The 19,604-nt window shown below is 39.4% G+C and overlaps 2 protein-coding genes across 3 annotated transcripts in view; both read right to left on the bottom strand.

The window, feature by feature from the left end:
• Positions 1-7,185, bottom strand: part of LOC144535945 (disks large homolog 5-like) — a 38,064-nt gene extending 30,879 nt beyond the window's left edge. The window contains exons 1-3 of one of the 2 annotated variants that reach the window (XM_078278754.1): positions 6,460-7,185; positions 1,039-1,107; positions 151-319 (exon numbers count right to left, since the gene is read on the bottom strand). In XM_078278754.1, the coding sequence (XP_078134880.1) occupies positions 151-319; positions 1,039-1,107; positions 6,460-6,757 (536 nt within the window). In that variant the 5' untranslated portion in view covers positions 6,758-7,185. The remainder of the gene's footprint in view (positions 1-150; positions 320-1,038; positions 1,108-6,459) is intronic. The other variant, XM_078278756.1, reaches the window with a different exon arrangement.
• Positions 7,186-11,041: 3,856 nt separating this feature from the next.
• Positions 11,042-19,326, bottom strand: LOC144535985 (annexin A4-like). The gene is made up of 15 exons (XM_078278843.1): positions 19,219-19,326; positions 17,141-17,528; positions 16,982-17,019; positions 16,667-16,810; positions 16,477-16,564; positions 16,252-16,346; positions 15,991-16,104; positions 15,661-15,751; positions 15,124-15,203; positions 14,938-14,994; positions 14,755-14,848; positions 14,471-14,566; positions 13,533-13,591; positions 12,450-12,572; positions 11,042-12,346 (listed from the first exon to the last, which is right to left on the bottom strand). Exons 2-15 carry the CDS (start codon positions 17,517-17,519, stop codon positions 12,287-12,289), a joined length of 1,518 nt encoding a protein of 505 aa, XP_078134969.1. The 5' UTR covers positions 17,520-17,528; positions 19,219-19,326; the 3' UTR covers positions 11,042-12,286.
• Positions 19,327-19,604: the final 278 nt, after the last annotated feature.

Raw genomic sequence — 19,604 nt, 5'->3', positions numbered from 1 at the left:
ATCCTTCCTTTGTTGTTTGTTGCTTTTAAAAGCTGAATAAGGCAAAATGCCTCTATTCATAGTGTGCAGGTATACACAAGATTACTGCGCTTTTCTGTAAATGTTTGTTTTGGAAAACAGGGAATCCGGTACATGAGATCAGAACAGTACCTGCAGTCATCGAAGGTTGTTCCGGGTGAAGAGAGAGCCAGACGTTTACGTAGTTCGTCCCTCTCGCGGGTCACATGTCTGAGCTGGAACAGAACCGTCTCCATCTTCTCGTTCACCTGGTGGCTGTCCATGTGAGCGGGCGGAGGGGAGGAGGCTTGACCAGGCGTACCTGTGTGAGTCAGCATGTCACTGGTGGCATGTGCCGTTCACAAAGCTCAAATGATGGGGGTATTAGTGCTGCTCCATCAATTTCTTCTAAATGCTCACTTTAACTGATGTGTTCTTTGTTAACGTTTTACTGAAAACGTGCAAAAACACTGACGAAAGGCTTGTGTACTCGCAAGGCTCAAGAGTCTCAGACTGAACTTACTTGGTCTAAATATTAACTAATCATAAGCAAGAGCTCTTTGTTGTAGCTACTGGACCAAACATCTACACATTCATTACAAGCCTTAACCTTTAGCTTACTGTATCATGTTTAATCATTGCTCACATTTTTGCAGCCAAAATCAGTTTAATATTCTACTTCATTATTCATCTACCTCATTGTACTCATTAACCTCAGTACTTGTGAATATATTACACAGAAATCCCCGCACTGATACAATTCAAAGCTCTGTTTCCCTTTCGGTGGTATTGACCAGTCAAATCCTCTCTCCCTCAGAGAATGACTAAATGAAACAGGTCTGTGTGTGTGTGTGTGTGTGTGTGTGTGTGTGTGTGTGTGTGAAGGTTAAATCCTTCTCACATCTGTGTAATCACTTGCATGTGCTTAGAGTCTAACAGGCAGCAACCAATGACTATTACTTGAAAAATATTTTCTGACATACTTGTTTTAAGATGTTTTTATTTTTGAACACCTGACCACACAATGAGCACCACACTCACCTAAGCTGCTGAGAGAGCTGCTGCTTTCTGAGTCCGACGGCATGGTGGACAAGATGCTGTAAGTGGACCCTGCGAGGCGAACAAAACATTAAAGTCAGATGTGAGTGTACTCAACCATGTCTGCATTATAGTCTGATGATTATCTCCAGCATTGTATGGTACATCAAGGCTGTGGAGCTTGAGTTACATTCAGGGGCCTTTACTGAAAAAAGGCCAGCTTGAGGCATAATAAGGTGGGACTTTCCCCAACTTGGGATGGCGGGCCTGTGGGCTGACAGCAGAGTGTGGCTAATTATCAGTTGGGCAGGGAGCTTGAATACTGACTAGCCAGGGCCCCAAAGAGGCTGCAGCCTCAGAGCTTCTCCTTTTATCTCCTCTGACAACATCACACAGTCCCCACTATGAAAGCCCCTTCTTTTATAGCCAACAGTGATTCACAATTAACAGTACAGAAAGGAAGCCTCAGTACAACACTATATATATAAAAAATGGAGAAGATTGTGTTATTTGAAATAGCAACATATCTGAAAGCCAGTTATTATTATTTTTTTTCACTGGTAAAACTATTGATTATTTTGAAATTGTATGTGTTTAAAGCATATTCCAAATCATTCTGGTGGCACTCAGGACAAATCATGGTCAAAATTCTTAAATAACAAAAATGTTTGTTAAGTGTTCATGTAAAAAATGACTTTGACTGATGTCACATTTCTTTAAGTCTCAAATATCCTGTATTGATTGGGCTATAGTTTGAAATTTCAAAACATACACATAGTGGATAATTATTTTAATCTATAAAATGTCAGAAAACAGTAAACATTGCCCATCACAATTCCCCAGAACTCAGGATAAAGTCTTCAAATTTGTCTAATAAAACAACAAAAAACTACACGTTTTAGCAGGTGAAACCAGAATGTTTTACATGTTTGACTTAAACAATGAACAGACTATTACAATTGTAGTCTATTAATGTTTTGTTGGTTAAATTGTTTCGACACTACTCCCAACTCTTTTCATCAAATGTGAATCTAATAAGCACCTCCACCTTTAAGTGTGTCAGAAAAAATTAAATTTTAATGACGCTTGAGCTGTTTAACATACTGCACAAGTCATGATCAGACAGTCAGCAGTGCACATTTACTGAGATCTAACTTGGCCGTGGGATGAGCAGCTTATAGTTCAGTTAGCCTAAATCAGCAACTTTCACCCCTGATGTAAAGTCTAGCGCTCGACTAGGAGCGAGAGCATGACAAACAATTCTATTTACCCACGTCCCAGTACTCTTAAATCAACCCCTGGCTGGCTGAGCTCCCACTAGCTAAAAAGGAGACTATGAGTTTGATTAAGACTGGAAGGAGCCATGGCTCACCCCTTTTTCCCAGCAAAGGACTGAAAGAAAAAAAAAAAGAGAGAAGACTGATGTGCCTCAGGAACCGTGGCATCCCATGGATCAAGCTCTCTTTGTTCTCGCTCTAGCTTAAATTTCCCATGACTATGTTTGAGCAGAGTGTCTCAATGGGCAAGGTTCACTGTGTCATAGCTCATAGCGTCATGTGACATGGACCTCGCTGCGGTCTGACCCTCACCACTCATTTAGGTGGATCTCTTTTCTAAAGTCACAGCAAACCTGGTGCATATTCTGGCCAGAGTTAAAACTGTCTCTTAAAGCTGAAAGAAGGAGCACCAACACTAAATGCTGATAGCTTCTAAAAATCACTCTGCTCTACTGATAATGAATGAGAAACACTCAAAATACTGTGTCTTTTCCATGAAAATAGGTTTGTGTTCTTACTCCGATCTGACAGCACTACAACAGAGTCATTTGGGTTTAAAAGCTTTAACACTTTTCATACGGTGTACGTCCATTAGTTATTGATCCAGCTTTAGGACGTGTCCCTTGATAAAGCAAATGAAGTCTTTTCCATTTGGCATCCAGTTTCACAAAGTCATAAAATCTATGAATTCATGTTAGGGGTGCTGAGCATTCAAATATGAATTGAGTTGTTGTTGCACATTTAAGCAAAGATAAATGAGCATCAAGTGTTATATTTGTGAAGTTGTGTCAACTTGTTGATGTTCATATGCAGGAACATGTGCAAATAAATCCTTAACTGTAGTGATAAATTGAATCTTTTTCACAGCAGACACTTTGACTTGTTATAGCAGGAAAAGCAACAGTGTTAAATAATAAACAAACAAACAGTCATGTTCAAAAGGAAGACATGACAGCATGCAATTTACAGTTCGCAGAAGTCAGCCAGCATTAATGTATTATTTATACCTGTAACGTGTTACATCAGTGTGACATCACTTGAGGCAATTTATAAGATTTCACACAGTTCCTTTTGGAGCCCCAAAAGGCTTCAAACTTCTTTTTTCATATATGTCGTAGTACGCCACAAGACCTGTAAACAAACCGATGTGTAAAAATCGGTGGAGTTCCACTTTAAAAACTATTGCCAGGAATTTTGGTACAGACATTAATGGTGCCCAGAGAATGAATCCAGTGTCTTAATAACAATTTGTTGCAGACATTGTCTTTGTGAACTTTGGTGATCCTATGACTTTTCAACTATCAAGTCAAAATTTAAATTTTTCCCAAACTTTGGTTTATCTATGCAACAGTTCGGATTTCTTTTACGTGAGCATTACAACCGTGTAGAGTCGCTAGTGTGGCTGTAAACAGTCTTGTTTTCTTGTATAAAGAAATTAGAACTCTCCTACTACCAGTCTTATTTTGGAGCGGCACAGCACAGCCAAGTGAGCATGTCAGCCACGATACACACCCTTATGATGTGCTGCGGTCATGTTATTGTTCTACAAGAAAAGGTAGAACAATCTGTAAACAAAAGGCATCTTATGTCAAGCCATGAAGCTATGATCTCTCACACACACACACACACACACACACACACACACACACACACTATTCTTTGTTTATTAAAAAAACACAAACAAGCCCTGTGGGGTACACCTTTTTAAGTACTGTACAGGCATGCATCATATTCACATCACAGTGAAAATCTTGCAGCTTGGTGATCATTTCAATAGGCTACATTTGGCATCTCTGTACCTGCAGGGGTTAACTAATGAAGCTCTCACTCATTAACGTTCTGATTTCAAAGATGATCTGGCTCTCACCCTCTGGGAGATCAGGCTGCTGACAGCACACATTATTTAAAAACATAGGCTGTTAACAAGCCACCATTTTCCTGGGGAAAGGCCCTTCTTTTGGCTGTGCAGTGGAGAAACCTGTCTGCCCAGTAGCAAAAAGCAGCTCAGCCCATTTGCGTCCTGTGTGACTACCAACAGGGAGCTGCAGACTAGCCACACTACTTTAAGCAGCCCAGAACATGTGTACCCTCTACAGAAGCAGAAAGCCTTCAGTACTCAGTTTTAGACTCGGTGCATGATTGTGAAATGCAGCGCAAAAATGAAAAGGCTTAGAAAAATAGAATCACTCTGCAGCTTCAGTTCTCTTATGAATAATGAGGACAGAATAAATGCATAATTAACACCTCACCATTCAGCTCACTGAGTATGATGCAATAGCAGAGTGTGAACAAAGTAACTAATGCAAAAATGCAAAGGGGCAGTAGAGGTGCTGAGCAAGGTCCATGTAGTGGTGTGCATGCATTACTACTGGGGAATATTGCGCTTATATATGTTTTGGGACATAAATCATGACCGGTTGGGCTTATGCTGAATTTGATGATAAATGAATCAGCCTTATGAAAACAGTAAGAGTTTTTTCTGTAGCTTTGGGATTTAGCTGGGGAAGAAAAACATATTTAAAATGGTACTCCTCCCAGAGTGGGAAAAGGTGGTTTATTTTTGTGAGCAAACAGGACAGAATTACACTCATATTACTCTGAATGAACTGCAGAGAAGAGTATCCCAAAGGAAGTCTACAGAAGGCTGAGACATGTATCATCTACAATAGGGCTGGACGATATCAGGAAAATATCTAATTGCGATTATTTTTGACTGATATTGCGATTGCGATATGATTCACGATATTGGAGGGAATGATCATTTTTGTATCATTCTGCTCATTTTCATTGAAAAATATTCAAATTAAGAAAATATTAAATGATTACAGTGTGATTTTTGCGAGGATCTGTACCAAACAAAGAGGTTTTCTTTAGTCTGTACTAGGATACAGTTTGTTTGATTTGGATATTGTACTAGTCCATATTGCAATTTCGATAAAATTGTGATTAATTGTGAAGCCCTAATCTACAACCCGTTTTTATGTTAAGAAACAAAAATCACCGATATCCAGTAATTAGATGAGGGTGAAAAAATGAGGCATGAAGGTGGAATATGTAAATCTAATGTCAATATAGCCATTTCTATAAAATGGTGCACAATGACCATTTTTATGTCACAGTAGAATAAGAATTGAATGTGTAGGTTGAACTATCGATATTCCCTTTAAAAGTTGTGAAACATGTAAAAAGGTTATTCTAAATATGTTTTACTACAAATACGTGTGCTGTATATTGCTGAAATAGGTAGACGGTAAATTGATTAGCTAATCCACATTATTTATAGAGCAGAAAAGCCAAACATTTGCCGATTCGAGTTTCTCAAATGTGAGGATTTGATGTTCCGTTTCTCTGTTTTGTTGATAATTAAATATCTCAGCATTTTGGACTGTTGTCGGGACAAAACAAGACATTAGAGCTGCTAGTTGCAGCCTAGAAGCATTTTAAAAGACATCAACTTGGGCTCTGGGATTACTGTGATGGCATCTTCTGACATTTAGAACAAATACTTTTCAAATTAATGAAAACTACACAGATTATTTTATCATGAAAAATATTCAGTTGCACTTTTACCAGGACACAAATGAAACTTACATCTTCCATTCTCTATTATATACTCTCACAGTGAGACTCTCACTCTATAGTAAGTCACTGTGTGCATTAACAAACATGTAATTCTTCACTCATTCATTTGACTTTGAGAGTGGGTTATTGATTCACACTCACACACAACTTCGGCAGCCCTGCTGACATTGATTGTTTGAGTCTTTTTAGGTCCATTAGGCTAAACACTTTCACAAAAGGCTGGCAGGCTGTGCTTTTAGTGACATGGCAAAGGAAACAAGCACAGTAGTGTGAGTGTAAGTAAGCATAACGTCACATGAGTTGGGCCCTATCTCTCTCTCTATCTTTTTGCCCAAAGGAAAAGTCATGCCCTTAATCAAGTTGTCATATGGTCAATACCCCTAATGTCAGTTAGACCATGCCCAGAGCAGGATCGAAAACAGGTTGGATCACAACCAAAATAAAGGACACAAGTCACAACACACCATACATCACTATAATAAAGCTATAGGCTACATGCTTCTGATTGCCTTTATACAATGCACTACTTCATTGTTATGTGCCAGATAAGTATTTTGCTTCTTACCAGTTGTATGATCCACTGGTCCGGTGCTATTCAGCAGCACAGAGTGCAGGTGAGGGTGCGTCTTCTCCAGGGCCGTACAGAACTCTGCGAAATGGTCTCTGTCCTTACTTATCAGTATCTTCAGGAGAAGGTCCACTTTTTCGGGGTTGGAGGAGCAGTTGTGTCCCAGCTCGTAGCGTTCAGACTGACTGATGGACCCGCAGTGAGCCAAAACATCCACAACTCGGTCCGCATCTGTAATCGACTCCACCAAGTTCTGGTAACATTTCTCCAACAACTCTTTATGCTTGGGCTCCATCTCGCTCCGCTTTGCTTTAACCAAAATCAGCTTCGGGACAAATCCAGCTTCTTTACGTTTCTGGTAGTCAACTTCACTTCGTACTACTGTCGTAACTCCCTGAAACTATCCCGCTCGACCCAGTTAGGACGGTTTTCAACCCGAATTGAAGGATACACAAGAAGTAGCCATATTTGTTGCCCAAGGCTGTTGACTGCACGAAGATGACAACACATTTTTCCAACCGCCGCTCCGTCCTTCCCGACAAAAAAAACACGTCTTTGCCTCTTTAAGCTCCGCTACGCACACGTTACGAAGACATTGTCGTCCTGAAATCAAGTTCTTTCGACATGTTTAAAAGTGTAAAAAACTCTTCGAGAGCCTCTCTCTGTCAGACTACAAACTCCGCCATGTCTCACCGTTCAAGCAGCTGTAGCCCTGTGCCAATCATATTTCCGTGCAATGGACGTTTAAGGTAAACGTAGGCGGGGCTTTGTTTTTAGACGCACCTGGCTCCCCGTCGCTTTAATTCCCATTAACAAAAATATTATAATAATTTACCCAGTAGTGGGATGTAACTAAGTACATTTGCTAAAGTAGTGTACTTAACTGTAATTTGGAGATACTTTTACCTTACTTGAGTGTTTTGATGTTATGCTACTTTATATTCAACTCCACTACATTTCAGAGGGAAATATTGTACTTACACATTATGCGTAAATAATTATAGGCTAATATAATATAATATAATATATATATATATATATATTTATATATATATATATATATATATTACATAACCACTGACAAGGCTGCGTATTATTCTGAAATGGGCCTTTCTGCTAATGAGTACTTTTTGTTTTTGATAGCTAATTGACATGAAGTTTCATCTAAGAGAGTGCATCAAAGGCTATTTAAAGCTCATATATACTAGCATACTTGTATATAAAGTAATTATCTGTAAAGTAAAAAGTAAGAAAAGCTTTCATTTACATTCAATGGAGTAAAAAGTACAATATCTCCCTCTAAACTATTGTGGAGTGGGAGTATAAAGTAGTATGAAAGTACTTGTACTCTGTATCAAGTAAAGTACAGTCCGTATGTATACTGTATTTCACCACTGTGTTCAGACGTGTGTTACTGAAGACCTTTTTCCTACTTTATGGATAATTGTTTATTATGTTGTGTATAAAATTATTATTGTATTCAGTTATGGTGGGAAACAACATAAAAATGGGAATTTGAACACTTCCACGACAGCTGGGCTATTTCCTTATGCTCCAGAACATTATGGACCTTGTGGTGAGACAACTGTTGTTTCCATGTCAAGAATGAACTTTTAATCTCAAATGATACTATATACAGTCTAATACATTTCAGATTAAGCCTCTGAAATACTCTCCATGTGTAGATTTGTAATTTTAGAATGTAATCTGGTAGTTTAAACATAGATCAGAAGGGTTACAAGAAGATTAAAGAGATGATAAATGAAAAGAACTATTTATTTTACACACTATTAAGTTTATTTTGTATGATTTTTCTCTATTTGCTTCTTTATTCTGGTTAAATACTAGATTGTTTTTAGTTCATTTTCTTCTCTTCGAGCCCATATAAATCCTTTATAAGGAAGCAATCTGAGAAGGAAAAATGGCTCTTTGGTTAAACTGATCACAATTCATGTCAACACAAAGGATTAACGCCATTATCTTTGATGAAGGGTCACAAGTATACATTTTAGGGGGTCACAAGCCATCAAGATTGTGAACCACTGCTCTCAAATCACTACAGCAAAATTGTGCATGCACTAGAAAACGTAGCAGTGTTTACAGTTAAGCAGTTATATAAATATTACAACCTGCATTTATTGATTTGTACTTTGCTTTCCAAAGCCCCATCTGTTCAGTGAATGCAGTTATTGATACAGCACATGGATTATACACTTCTGAATAGGCTATTATTTTATGGAAATCCGGTATCTTTTATTTGATGATTTGATATCTTTCAGAGCAGATTATATACCTCCAGATTGTATATAGTTCCCTGTTCTTCATCTGGATTGTCCTGACACATCTGCCCCACTCTGTGAGCTTTCTTCTGCTCCACATAATCCATCAGATCTTACATGAGGCCAACGTCACACAAGACTCATATCTTAAGAAACAAATGATCTAAAAGCAATGGACTCATATATAAGATTATCTACGTTACTTGTCTGTAGCCTCAGTACAGACAGCTGAACTGCATAAATGCTGAATGTGGAAATCTACATTGAGCTTGTATACCATAATTACTGACAGTGCTCCGTATTATTAAGGGGCTTAAGTGTATTGCCTGTATGAGGATTGTAACTCTCATCTGGAGCAAGCTAGCGCACAGGGCCTGGCTTTAAAGCTTAATACGTTACACAGTGTGCCTATACATTTCCACACTTCAGTTTAGCACAGCTTGAACAATGTCAGTGGTTATGCAACAACTCAAATAATTTCTTTTTCCTGCAGGGAAAATCCATTTGGCGCTCACCAAGAAAACTATTTGGAATGTTTAAGAATTATGTAAATTATCAAAACCACCACACTAGATTGAAGTGAGGAGCTCTTGCACCCTTGAAACCTCAAACTCATGCAGTGAAAACATTAAGTGGAAGCCATTTATAGAGTAATATGTTACTTCTGGCAGACAGTGTGCTGCTCTTCTTCAGCTGGACGTACACAAATAAAAAAAAAAAAAAACAGGTTGGATGGTTTTATTTTCCCATTTGTAAAATACGAGAGGATGAACCTCAAACCGTGCAGGCTGCAGCTCTGCAGGCTGGATAGTGATATCTGCAGCTACATCTCATTATGTTGTTCATCTAATCCTCGGGTTTGTAATTTGCTTATATGCACTCATGAAGTTTAATGTGGGATTATGTCCCTGGCAACCAAATGTCTCCTAACTGCACATTCCTCATTGGACGGCTGGAGAAAATCCACTCCAAATCAACAATTTGGTCAATGCTTACTTTCACTGATTGTCTATGAGACAGCATTAACATTAGAGGCCAGTGATGGGGATGTGAATTAAGGTAGAACATGGACTAATCTCAATAGATTCACAAAATTACAATTACATTTTCCATTCAGGTTAAATCTGTGAAAAATGCTTCATTTATCTTTCTTTGTTAGTTTTCTTCATAATAACAGTTTAAAACAAGAAAATTACTAATAAAACATGGGTAATTTGGCACCCCGTTTTTCAAGAGTGAAACATTATTTGATTTCATTTTGTGATGAGATTTAAGGCACATTTTCTTACAATGAATCACTCAAAAGTCAAACCAAAATTTCCTTTATAATCTATTATATTGTTATTTAACTAAGAGAAAACGAGAAAGCTCCAGGGGTGTGATGGGAAGTGTGAGAGCTAATCAAAGGCTGACCTTCACAGCTCCCACCAATACCGATGACGCAGACAGATGCTGTCGATTGACACGTCTCTTGTATGCATAGGTCTGATATCGATATAGAGATATATATATATATATATATATATATATATATGCATCTAAGTGTGTTCTAGCCCCAGAAAGGGTGCAGCATCCTGCTATCAAGTCCACATGTAAATAATTAAAGCACTATTTCTAGAAATCAGGATGAGGGAGGTGCTCCGTTTTGTCTCTAAAAGTAAAAGCGAGCCAAATGGGAGGGGGGGGGGGGGCACTGATTTCCTTTTGACCTATATTTTTCCAGGAGGTGTCTCGGCTTGAAAGAAACTACACAAATATAAACATCAAATATTTATCCTTTTTGTCCCCCGGCTAGTGGGGGCTTTTTATTTTGAGTGTGTATGAGAAGCAGGGAAGTGAGGACGGTGTAGAATAAGTGAGGTTTGGTGAAGATATTTGTCTGCCCATCACAGCCTCTCTGAGGCTGCACTTTGAGGCCAGTGAGCACAACAGAAAGAAGATTTTAGGACATCCGTGTCTCCAATATGGACACTATATGTAGCCCTGAGAAAAAGCTCTCTGTGCCATATCACTTGAGCTGCAAAGCAAACCTGGACATGGTCTCCCCCTCTCAGAAAATACAGCAAATCACACGCACAGAGGCGTCACTTATGTAAGCCTCATTACTCGCACCTTTTATCAAAACGTGCAGCCTGTGATGCTCCGAGGATTTTGGCTCACTCGTCGTAATGTAGACCAAGGTAGTGAATATGAGGTTGGCTTTGAAAAGCAAATTGCTCATTGTGTTCCGGCTCAGAGATGAAAATCCAGTCAAGGTTTCATGCAAAACACATTATCCCATTTCACAAAGACAATCCAGATATGCCAAAATGTTTTGTTTTTTTATTTAAATGAAAAGTGGCCGTTTGTAAATCTCAGGAGACTGGGACTATGACATGGCAATATGTTAGATCATTAAAAAGGCATCAGTTGAATTTTAAACATCATTATGTTAAAAGTATGCTTGCAAAAGATATTCAGCTTAAAGCCAAACTGGCAGCAGAATCAAGTGCCCTCTACAGGCAGTAAAACATACAAACCAGTAAAGGACTATGAAAATGTAAACACAATATTGACAACTAAACAATGTAAAGGATTACATTTCTGCAGCCGTGCAAGTATAATTATACATTGTTTGCAAGATAAACCACAAGGCACAACATCTGTCTTTAGGCTTTGGCTTTTCAGCATTCAGGAAAAAGGCAACATTGTCTGCACATGTTGAACAATGACTGGAAAAGGTTTACATTTCAAGAACACAAAAGAGTTTTGTAAAGCTGATATAGAGGATATAATGTGAAAAGCTAATTTGCATAGAGTTGCAAGCAGGAGTAAAATTCTGGTTAGATAACATGGACGCTGAAAATAGAGGAGATGCCTTTTTGTTGCAGATTACTTATTACATTCAAAAATTACCTGGAATTTAATGTTGGCACGTTTAACAAGCATTAAATGGTCATATATATATATATGCTGGGTGAAATTCACTCATGCGTAATTTGCTGAAACTTAGTCTCAGTATATGTACTTATACACAGTTGAAATTCTTGGCGGTGAGGTACACTTCACCTCAGTAACACAGAGGTAATGCATGTGCTAAATATTTCCCTATATATGTACTTTGTTTATTAGATAAATGAGACACTCGCCTTGTTCTACTTCTTCAATTTTTCTGAAACTATTGTTCTTCCAAATAAGGTTTTCTTTAATGATAATTACAGTTTAGCATTTTTTTGGCCATTTTAAATACTATTCTATAATATAGTAAGTATAGTTATATAGTTAATTTCTTTATCAAGTAGGAGATTTTCAAGCACCCACTTTTTGCGTCAGGACCCCACCTTTTACCCAATAATGACAAAGCTATCTACTGTGTCTTTAAAAAAAAAAATCTTCTTATTAATATATATTTACTTTTTGAATACAAAAGTAATAATAATGATTGGCTGTTTTCATAGGAAAAACTAACTTCAACTGCATGCATCAGAGGTGATATATGTTCCTAAAACAATGATTTTAGTGTGGACATATATTTTGTCCTTATGAAGGGTTATCTTCCTTTTCTTTTAGTCGTTACCTCCACACAGCTTCAACAGCAGCTTCTGGTAATCCCCGGAGGTATCGCCCTGAGAAATGAAGCAAAAATCAATATGAATTTTCAAATGTATTGCATAAAAAAGGGAAACCTGTAACTGTGATTGTCATAATAACATAGTTGATGGGACTTACTGAGATGCCAGTGTACAGTGATTTTCCGTAAGCCTTCACATACGCCTGTCTGATGTCCAACATATCTACCTCAGAGCGGGACACCATGATGCGGATGAGGGTTGTGTCCATGGTCCCTGCTCCCTGTCAACACATCACAATGGGACACTTTAATTGTCTGCAGCAGTGAGATCTTCTGGGGCCCGTTTCAGGAAGGAGGTTTAACAAACTCTGAGTCTAACCCTGATGTCTGAGTTGATTTACCCTGAGATGGGAAACTGAGTTTTCGGTTCCAGAACAGCCGATTTGAGTTGGTTCAATCAACTCAGAGTAGGTTCACTCTGAGTTAAGCGCGTGCACCACCACTATAAAAAGGCAGCATGAATGGAGCATATACTACGATTCACCAAGGTAATAACCAGAGACTGAGAGAAACTCCAGGTTTCTTGAAGAAAACCTGCTCCCGACCAGGTTAGGTTCACAGGCTCAGTTACCATAGTAACTGACTGAGGTTGAGTTACCGCTCTTTCTGAAACGGGCTGGAGTTACCGCTCTCTCTCAAGTTTAAATAACCTCCCTTTCTGAAACAGAAAACTCTGAGTTCCTCATCTCAGGGTTAACAAACTCAGAGTTTTCCAGGTGTATCTCGCTGCAGCCTGCGGGAAGGCGGGGCTTGAAGTCAGTAATTTTTCTTTGCTTACGTCACTCCCCCATACGCTCGAACGGACCAAGACAGCCTGCTAGCATTTTTTACTATGAAGGAAATTATTTGGATAAATGCCATGTTTTCATTTTGAATCTTTTAATTTTATATCCATGAATTTAAATGATCTGAAAGAAAACCGAATATTCACCAATTTTGAAACTTATATTTTGAAACTTTAAAACGACTGACAAGTGTATGGGGAGTGACGTAGGCAAAACAAGACTGACTGACTTGGATCTGGGCGGGGCTTGACATCAAGTCTTCCCGCAGGCTGCAGCGAGACGCTCCTCGGGTTTTCACTAAACCTGCTTTCTGTCTCCCCACAACAACATCAGTGCCGGAGATAGTTGGTTTGTGATTATTAGAATAAAATGTGATGATAGACAGAACAGGTGTACCTTCATGGCCTTGTAGAGCCTTTCTGCAAAGTAGACAGGGGTGTTCCTGATGCATTTCACTAGGAAAAAAGTAGAGCAGATGTAAACAGATGAGTCTTGTATGAATCTGCAAAACCAGGCAAATGTTCCACTTTTGTTTTACCAGGGGGATAAGATACAACAGACATTGTAAAAATGTAAAAAATTAAATAAAGACAAGAAGAGTTAGAGAGAGAGAGTTGAGAGATTGCTGTATTATAATTCATGTATATATATGTTATTGGCCTCTGCCAAAAGGTTTTGTTCTCAGCCCCATTCTGTTAAGAGTTAGCAGTAAAACTTATTTCCCAGCCATTTTTAATTTGTGCAAAACTATTTAGTAGAAATCCAACTACACTTTTTCAACCAATCTTTAACTACATTTAAGACATATTTTTTGCATACATATTTGGATGAAGCCCAAAATTTGGATGAAGCCCAACATTTATTTTAAGATATTCCATAGCGGTTCCCTGTAATTGGGTGCCAAATTCCCTTAGGTGGGGCCTATTTTAAATAACTTAAATGCATCGCGTAACAGCAAACAAACCTTCTGGTTGCACATCTGCAGATAATTTGTAACTCTGTGGTTTTCAATCTGACTCCGTGCATTTTATAAAAAAAACTAAACAAATGACTCCCTATCAATAACTGTATTCGGACGCAGCTGTAAAAACATTTTTCTATTTTCAAAATAACACATTTAGAGAGTATGCTTGTGATCAATCAATCAAGTATTTACAAGGTCTTTAGGTCAAACAGCAGCCTGTTGGCATCAGCGAGGTATTTTTAGTCCTTCTAGGAAAGCCCTTCCAAACAAACATCTTGACGAATGACTTCAATATATACTTAAAGCTTGTTTTTTTCGGAAAGCTACTTCAGTTTGGTTGAGGTTTGGAAAAGAGACGCAAAGAACGTACCCACAGCCACCATGCCAGACTCCACATTGCCAGACATTTCCCTGCAGATGCTCTTCTCAATGTCTCTCCCACACATCTGCTGGTACTCCTGGAAGACTAATAGACAAGAATCGCAGGCAAGACAGTTTCAGTTATAATATTTGAAAACATGTGAAATATGTGTTTAACAAAAAGGTCAACATGTGCAGTTATGACACTAGAAAAACAGAAGTAATTTGGTGGACTTCAATAGAGGGTGGAAAAGAAATAATCTTGTAGAAGTACAACAATGTTGAAACACACACCTGCTCGAAGGTGAGGCTTGCTGCGGGCACACAGGATGGCATTAAACTGAGACTCATCAGTTCCTACTTTATTTTCCCCAGCAGCATACAGTTTCTGTCACCCACGCAGACACACAAACATGATCAGGTTTGCTAATTACTTTCCAAGAATGTTATAACAGCAAACCAACTTAAAACCAGTACCTGAGCATCCTGTTTGACCATGGCAACATCAACTGCCTCCCTTTCGTCACGATTACCCTAGATATAGTACGGCAGGTTGTGTGCATTAAAAACACATTACGTGGGCGTAGTACATTGGCAAAGGCAACACTCAAAAAGGTCACATGAGCTGAAATCTGGTTCAGGTGTAAATGGTGCAGCAGCTACCTGAGAGAGAGAGATCAGAAGTCTGCGGAAGTGACCGGAGGTGTCGCTGCTGATGGCGTCCTCCAGGCTCTTCCCGTACTCTGGAAGGAAGGTGTGGCTCTTTTAGGAAAATACATTCATTTGCATTCTGTTTAGACACTACTTTTTCACAATCCATTTTCAGTACAACTAAAAGGGTAGTTGCACTACCTAAAATCAAAACATTTTAACGTGCCATAACTGCTACACTTTTTTTTTTTTTTTTTAAACTAGAATGACTAATACTAAGATATCTGTAAAATAACAATTGATGAAACAAGGGCCTATATTGTATATTGAGTAATGATTAGATGGGGAAAAATTAAAATATTTTATAAAAAAGGTATATGGCTATATACCCTTAAATTTATATGGTCAAATTATTTATGTATTGTCTTAGATATTTCTTTGAATAAAATGATATAGGACAACAGATAATGTCATTAAAAAAAATAGTAGAATTTCTTATTTAAAAAATTAATTAAAAAAAATATAAAAAACGCCAAGATCGGAATTCACCAGCTTTGTAGATTCTGGTGATTTCCCGAATTTCTGCATTGGAGCGTGATGAAAGAATCTCAATCAGACAAGCTTCATCAGTTCCTGCACCCTGCAAACATATAGAAAAGCCTCAGTAAAACATTCAAAGACACACCTGCTTCACAGAGTAACAGAACAGCCTGAGGTCATCAGCCATGACTCAAGTTTCAACTTGTCTGGCCTTTACTTAAATGCAGAGGATTTTCTTTTGTTCTTATTTTCCCCATAACATGATGAGTCACACAGTGCAGTTTGGACCACAAAACCAACATTGAAACACCTGCTGAGACAACAACACAAGCTTCCAACCTGTATAGCCTCTCTGAGTTCAGATGCATCAAAGTGTGCAGGGCTCTTCATCATAGCAAGAACAAGTTTCTCAAAGTTTCCAGTGAGCTCAGACTTCAGATCTTTGCATAAATCCTAAGACGAGAAATACAAAACAAAAAACCATGAGAGCAAGGTCAGACTAAATATAGCTGCAATGTGAGGTCAATGATTAGCAACTAATTACAGAATGAATTTAAAAACTGTAAAAAACAAACAAATCTTAGATATTAGGAAACGTACCTTCCCATAAGTTGTTTTGTACGCTGCTACCATTGGAACCCTCTGCTTGTTGGTACGACTTCCCAGAAGTTCAATAATGGCTTTTTCATCAGTGCCTGTTCAAAATATATTTCAGGATCAATTTATGATGTGTAACAAAAAGGGACTGAGCAAATACAGTACTCAATGTTGAGTGACAATACGTTTGATGGGTTTAGAACGTTCAAATGAACACCATTTACTGACCAAAACCCTTCATAGCTTTTCGAAGAACCTCAACATCCCTCAGTGGATCAGCTCCTGGAAAGTCTTTTATAGAACCCCTGTAACCTTGCTATATATAAATATAAAAACATAAGAAAGACTGCACATTAGCTCTATGTGCACTTGAACATAGTTTCAGAGAAGTCCTAGGATGATGACAAATGCATCTTACAGAAATGGCAGGTGCCTGAGGGTTGCACGGAGCTCCACCTCCATATCCAGGCATTGAGGGGTTAGTCGCGGGGGCTCCTGGGTAATTTGGCATGGGCTGGCCTGGGGCGGGGCCCCCTGGGTATCCCTGCTGAGCCCCTCCTGGCTGCAAACAGAGGACAGCTGTAAGTACTAAGTCCGTGGTGACAAACGTCATACAGAGCAAATAAGGTTTAAGTAGACGATAAGGTGATTTAAGCAAACAAGAGATTAAGCTGAAGTCGTCCATATGTTATTACTGATGTGGCAATGCAGAGTGAGATAAGAATGTATGTACCACTCCATGGCCGCCTGGTGCTGCACCCCAGCCTCCACCTGCAAAGAAAATATTGACGTTGAAACGCAATTCATTTAAAGAACAAGTCTGATTATACATACATACATACATATACCGCTTGTAATCCTCACAACTCAAAAGACTATCTTGAAGGCTCACCTCCTGGAGGCATGGAGGGATAGCCTCCTGCTCCAGACTGTGCTGGGTATCCTCCTGCCTGGGGAGGGAAGCCTCCAGCTGGGGCAGGGTAGCCACCGGCCTGGGGAGGGTAACCGCCTGCTGCAGGAGGGTAACCGCCAGCCTGAGGTGGGTATCCGCCAGCCTGTGGGGGGTAGCCTCCTGCTGCGGGAGGGTAGCCGCCAGCCTGAGGTGGGTATCCACCTGCCTGTGGGGGGTATCCGCCTGCCTGTGGGGGGTATCCGCCTGCCTGTGGGGGGTATCCGCCTGCTTGGGGTGGATATGCCCCTGGTTGAGATGGGTAACCCCCTGGCTGTTGTGGGTATCCACCGGACTGAGGAGGGTATCCTGGGTAGCTCATCTTCAGAACCTGGAGGTGACAAAGTTGTGGCTTGTTACAGTGATGTATAAGGGATATGATACTATAATGTCATCATGGTTCTTTTTGACCGCAGCGCCGTTTCCAGGAACCTTTTAAAAAAAGGGAACACAGGAATTGTTTTCATTTTAAGATAAATGTAGGTTTCAATTTAGTTCCTAATTTGCTTAATCACAATTGTTTTTTCTGATGTGGTAACATAAACAAGAACGTACAAAAGAGACATAAAAGGTGCACTATGAGTTCCTGCATGGTTTCAGCGCGATTTCATTTTTGTCTCAAATCGTAGGCATCTCTCCTTGACCCGCTAGCTGCCTGCCCCCTGTGAAAAAGCCACGATCTCGGGAGACAACAAAGGTGTCATAAACGTCAAACAAAACACTAGGGGCACAGGCTGCGCACCAAAATACAACAAACCACATTCCAGCTAATCACCGACAAGATGGTTGGGGGAGGGGTGGGGGTTAGTGACAGACAGTCATGACAGTTACTGAAACATAGGGGGAGGGGCGAGCTTGCTCTGTTTTGTTTGGTATTTACTTAATTTCACTTAAGTATTAAGGGTAGTTTCACTGTTGATTTTGTTTCACTGTTTTTAAAATAACAAAAAAATGCAACATCTTTCCAAAATGAGTAATCATGTTAAATAATCGTGATTCCAATATTGACCAAAATAATCGTGATTATGACTTTTCCCACAATCGAGCAGGCCTAATAAATACGACTTCTTTAGAGTAATTTACGACATTCGGAAGTAAAAATCTTTTGTATTTAGAGCTGTTAGTTTTGGTAAAAGTTTAAATTTTGTTAAAATTGGTTAAGCGGACATGAACACACCGCGGTATCTTCATGAAGGGCGTTTCATTGTTGACTTCCCTTTCCAGCCCTCTCCTTTGGACCCTTGTAGGCACTGGTGAGGCTTTTACGTGTTATCGTAAATACCAGTATTCCCACCAAAAGCACACATTACGACGCAAGGATGGTATAGCCTACTGTATGTATGTAATGTCCGATGGGCTTTTCATAATGTCTGTAATAAACTTCTTGATTTCTATACCAAATCCGTAACCAACATATTGCTACATGATAATGTTTACACGTTATTAAGTTCAAAAACCCAACATGTACATATTTACACGCCCTGCTTATTTTTTTACGAAGATCCGAAAAGAGGATCACAGGCCTGTGTTTTCTCAACTCGCCAACTAGCTGTAATGCTAAGATTTTACAGTACTCGTATATATGTCATCAATAACAAGGCGTAGCCTAATAAGAGTTTAAACTCTTTGATGTCCAAGAGTTAGTAGCTTACCAACCCTGCGGTCCTTAAACGTCAAACAATCCTCCCGGACAAAGTTACAAAGATTTAGCATCTAGTGTAAACACTTAATGGGAGGGGCGATTATTAACACGTTTGATACAGTTAAAAGTGTCAGGACGCCATTTGAAGGCTTACAATTAAGAAAGTCCTACGTTTGTTGCAGTTGAGCAACGTCACAGCTCAACACCTCTGTCGATTTAATTAGGCCCGGCTGATTTCCTACATACATTACACACCAGGCTCACAGACACCGCTGAATTTCTTCAAGCTCTTTGTTGAACTTCATATTCGCCTGCAACGCAGTGACATAGTTGATCGCGATTATTTACAGTCGAAAACTAAATATTTAAGGTTACTTACGTATCAGCTATGGACTTCAAATCCAGGAAGAGACTGGAGAGCAGCAGAGAGTGAGTAGTAGGAGTAGCCCCGCCGCCCGCAGGGGAGATGTGCGTTTCTTCACAGGATGGCGAAGTCATGTCCCGCCCTACTCTGCCTCTGATTGGCTTACCCTGACATATTCTTACCCAATTCCACTCATTTTGCCTGAACCGTACCAACCCAACCAGAGCAGGCAACGAGTACTAGCCAATCAGAGGGAGAGTAGGGCGGGACATGCCTTCGCCATCATAGGAAAAAAAAACTGGGCGTCCCGGAGGTGGGTGTGTCCTCAGCATTGTTTCCATCTTGCAGTAATAACCACTAACCTTCGCTCCATTATTATCCAGTCTGACCAGTAGAAGACC

The sequence above is a fragment of the Sander vitreus genome, chromosome 21, assembly GCF_031162955.1.
Source record: "Sander vitreus isolate 19-12246 chromosome 21, sanVit1, whole genome shotgun sequence".
NCBI classification, from domain to species: Eukaryota; Metazoa; Chordata; class Actinopteri; order Perciformes; family Percidae; genus Sander; species Sander vitreus.
The sequence above is the reverse complement of the archived record's forward strand: the minus strand, read 5'-3'. Positions and strand labels throughout refer to the sequence as shown.

Coding starts and splice junctions, on each gene's coding strand:
- LOC144535985 (XM_078278843.1), bottom strand. CDS start 17,519: ATGAGCTACCCAGGATACCCTCCTCAGTCCGGTGGATACCCACAACAG. Junction 16,347..16,476: donor AAAAGCTATGAAGGGTTTTG/GTCAGTAAATGG, acceptor TATTTTGAACAG/GCACTGATGAAAAAGCCATT. Junction 14,995..15,123: donor TTCTGATCTCTCTCTCTCAG/GTAGCTGCTGCA, acceptor TACTATATCTAG/GGTAATCGTGACGAAAGGGA.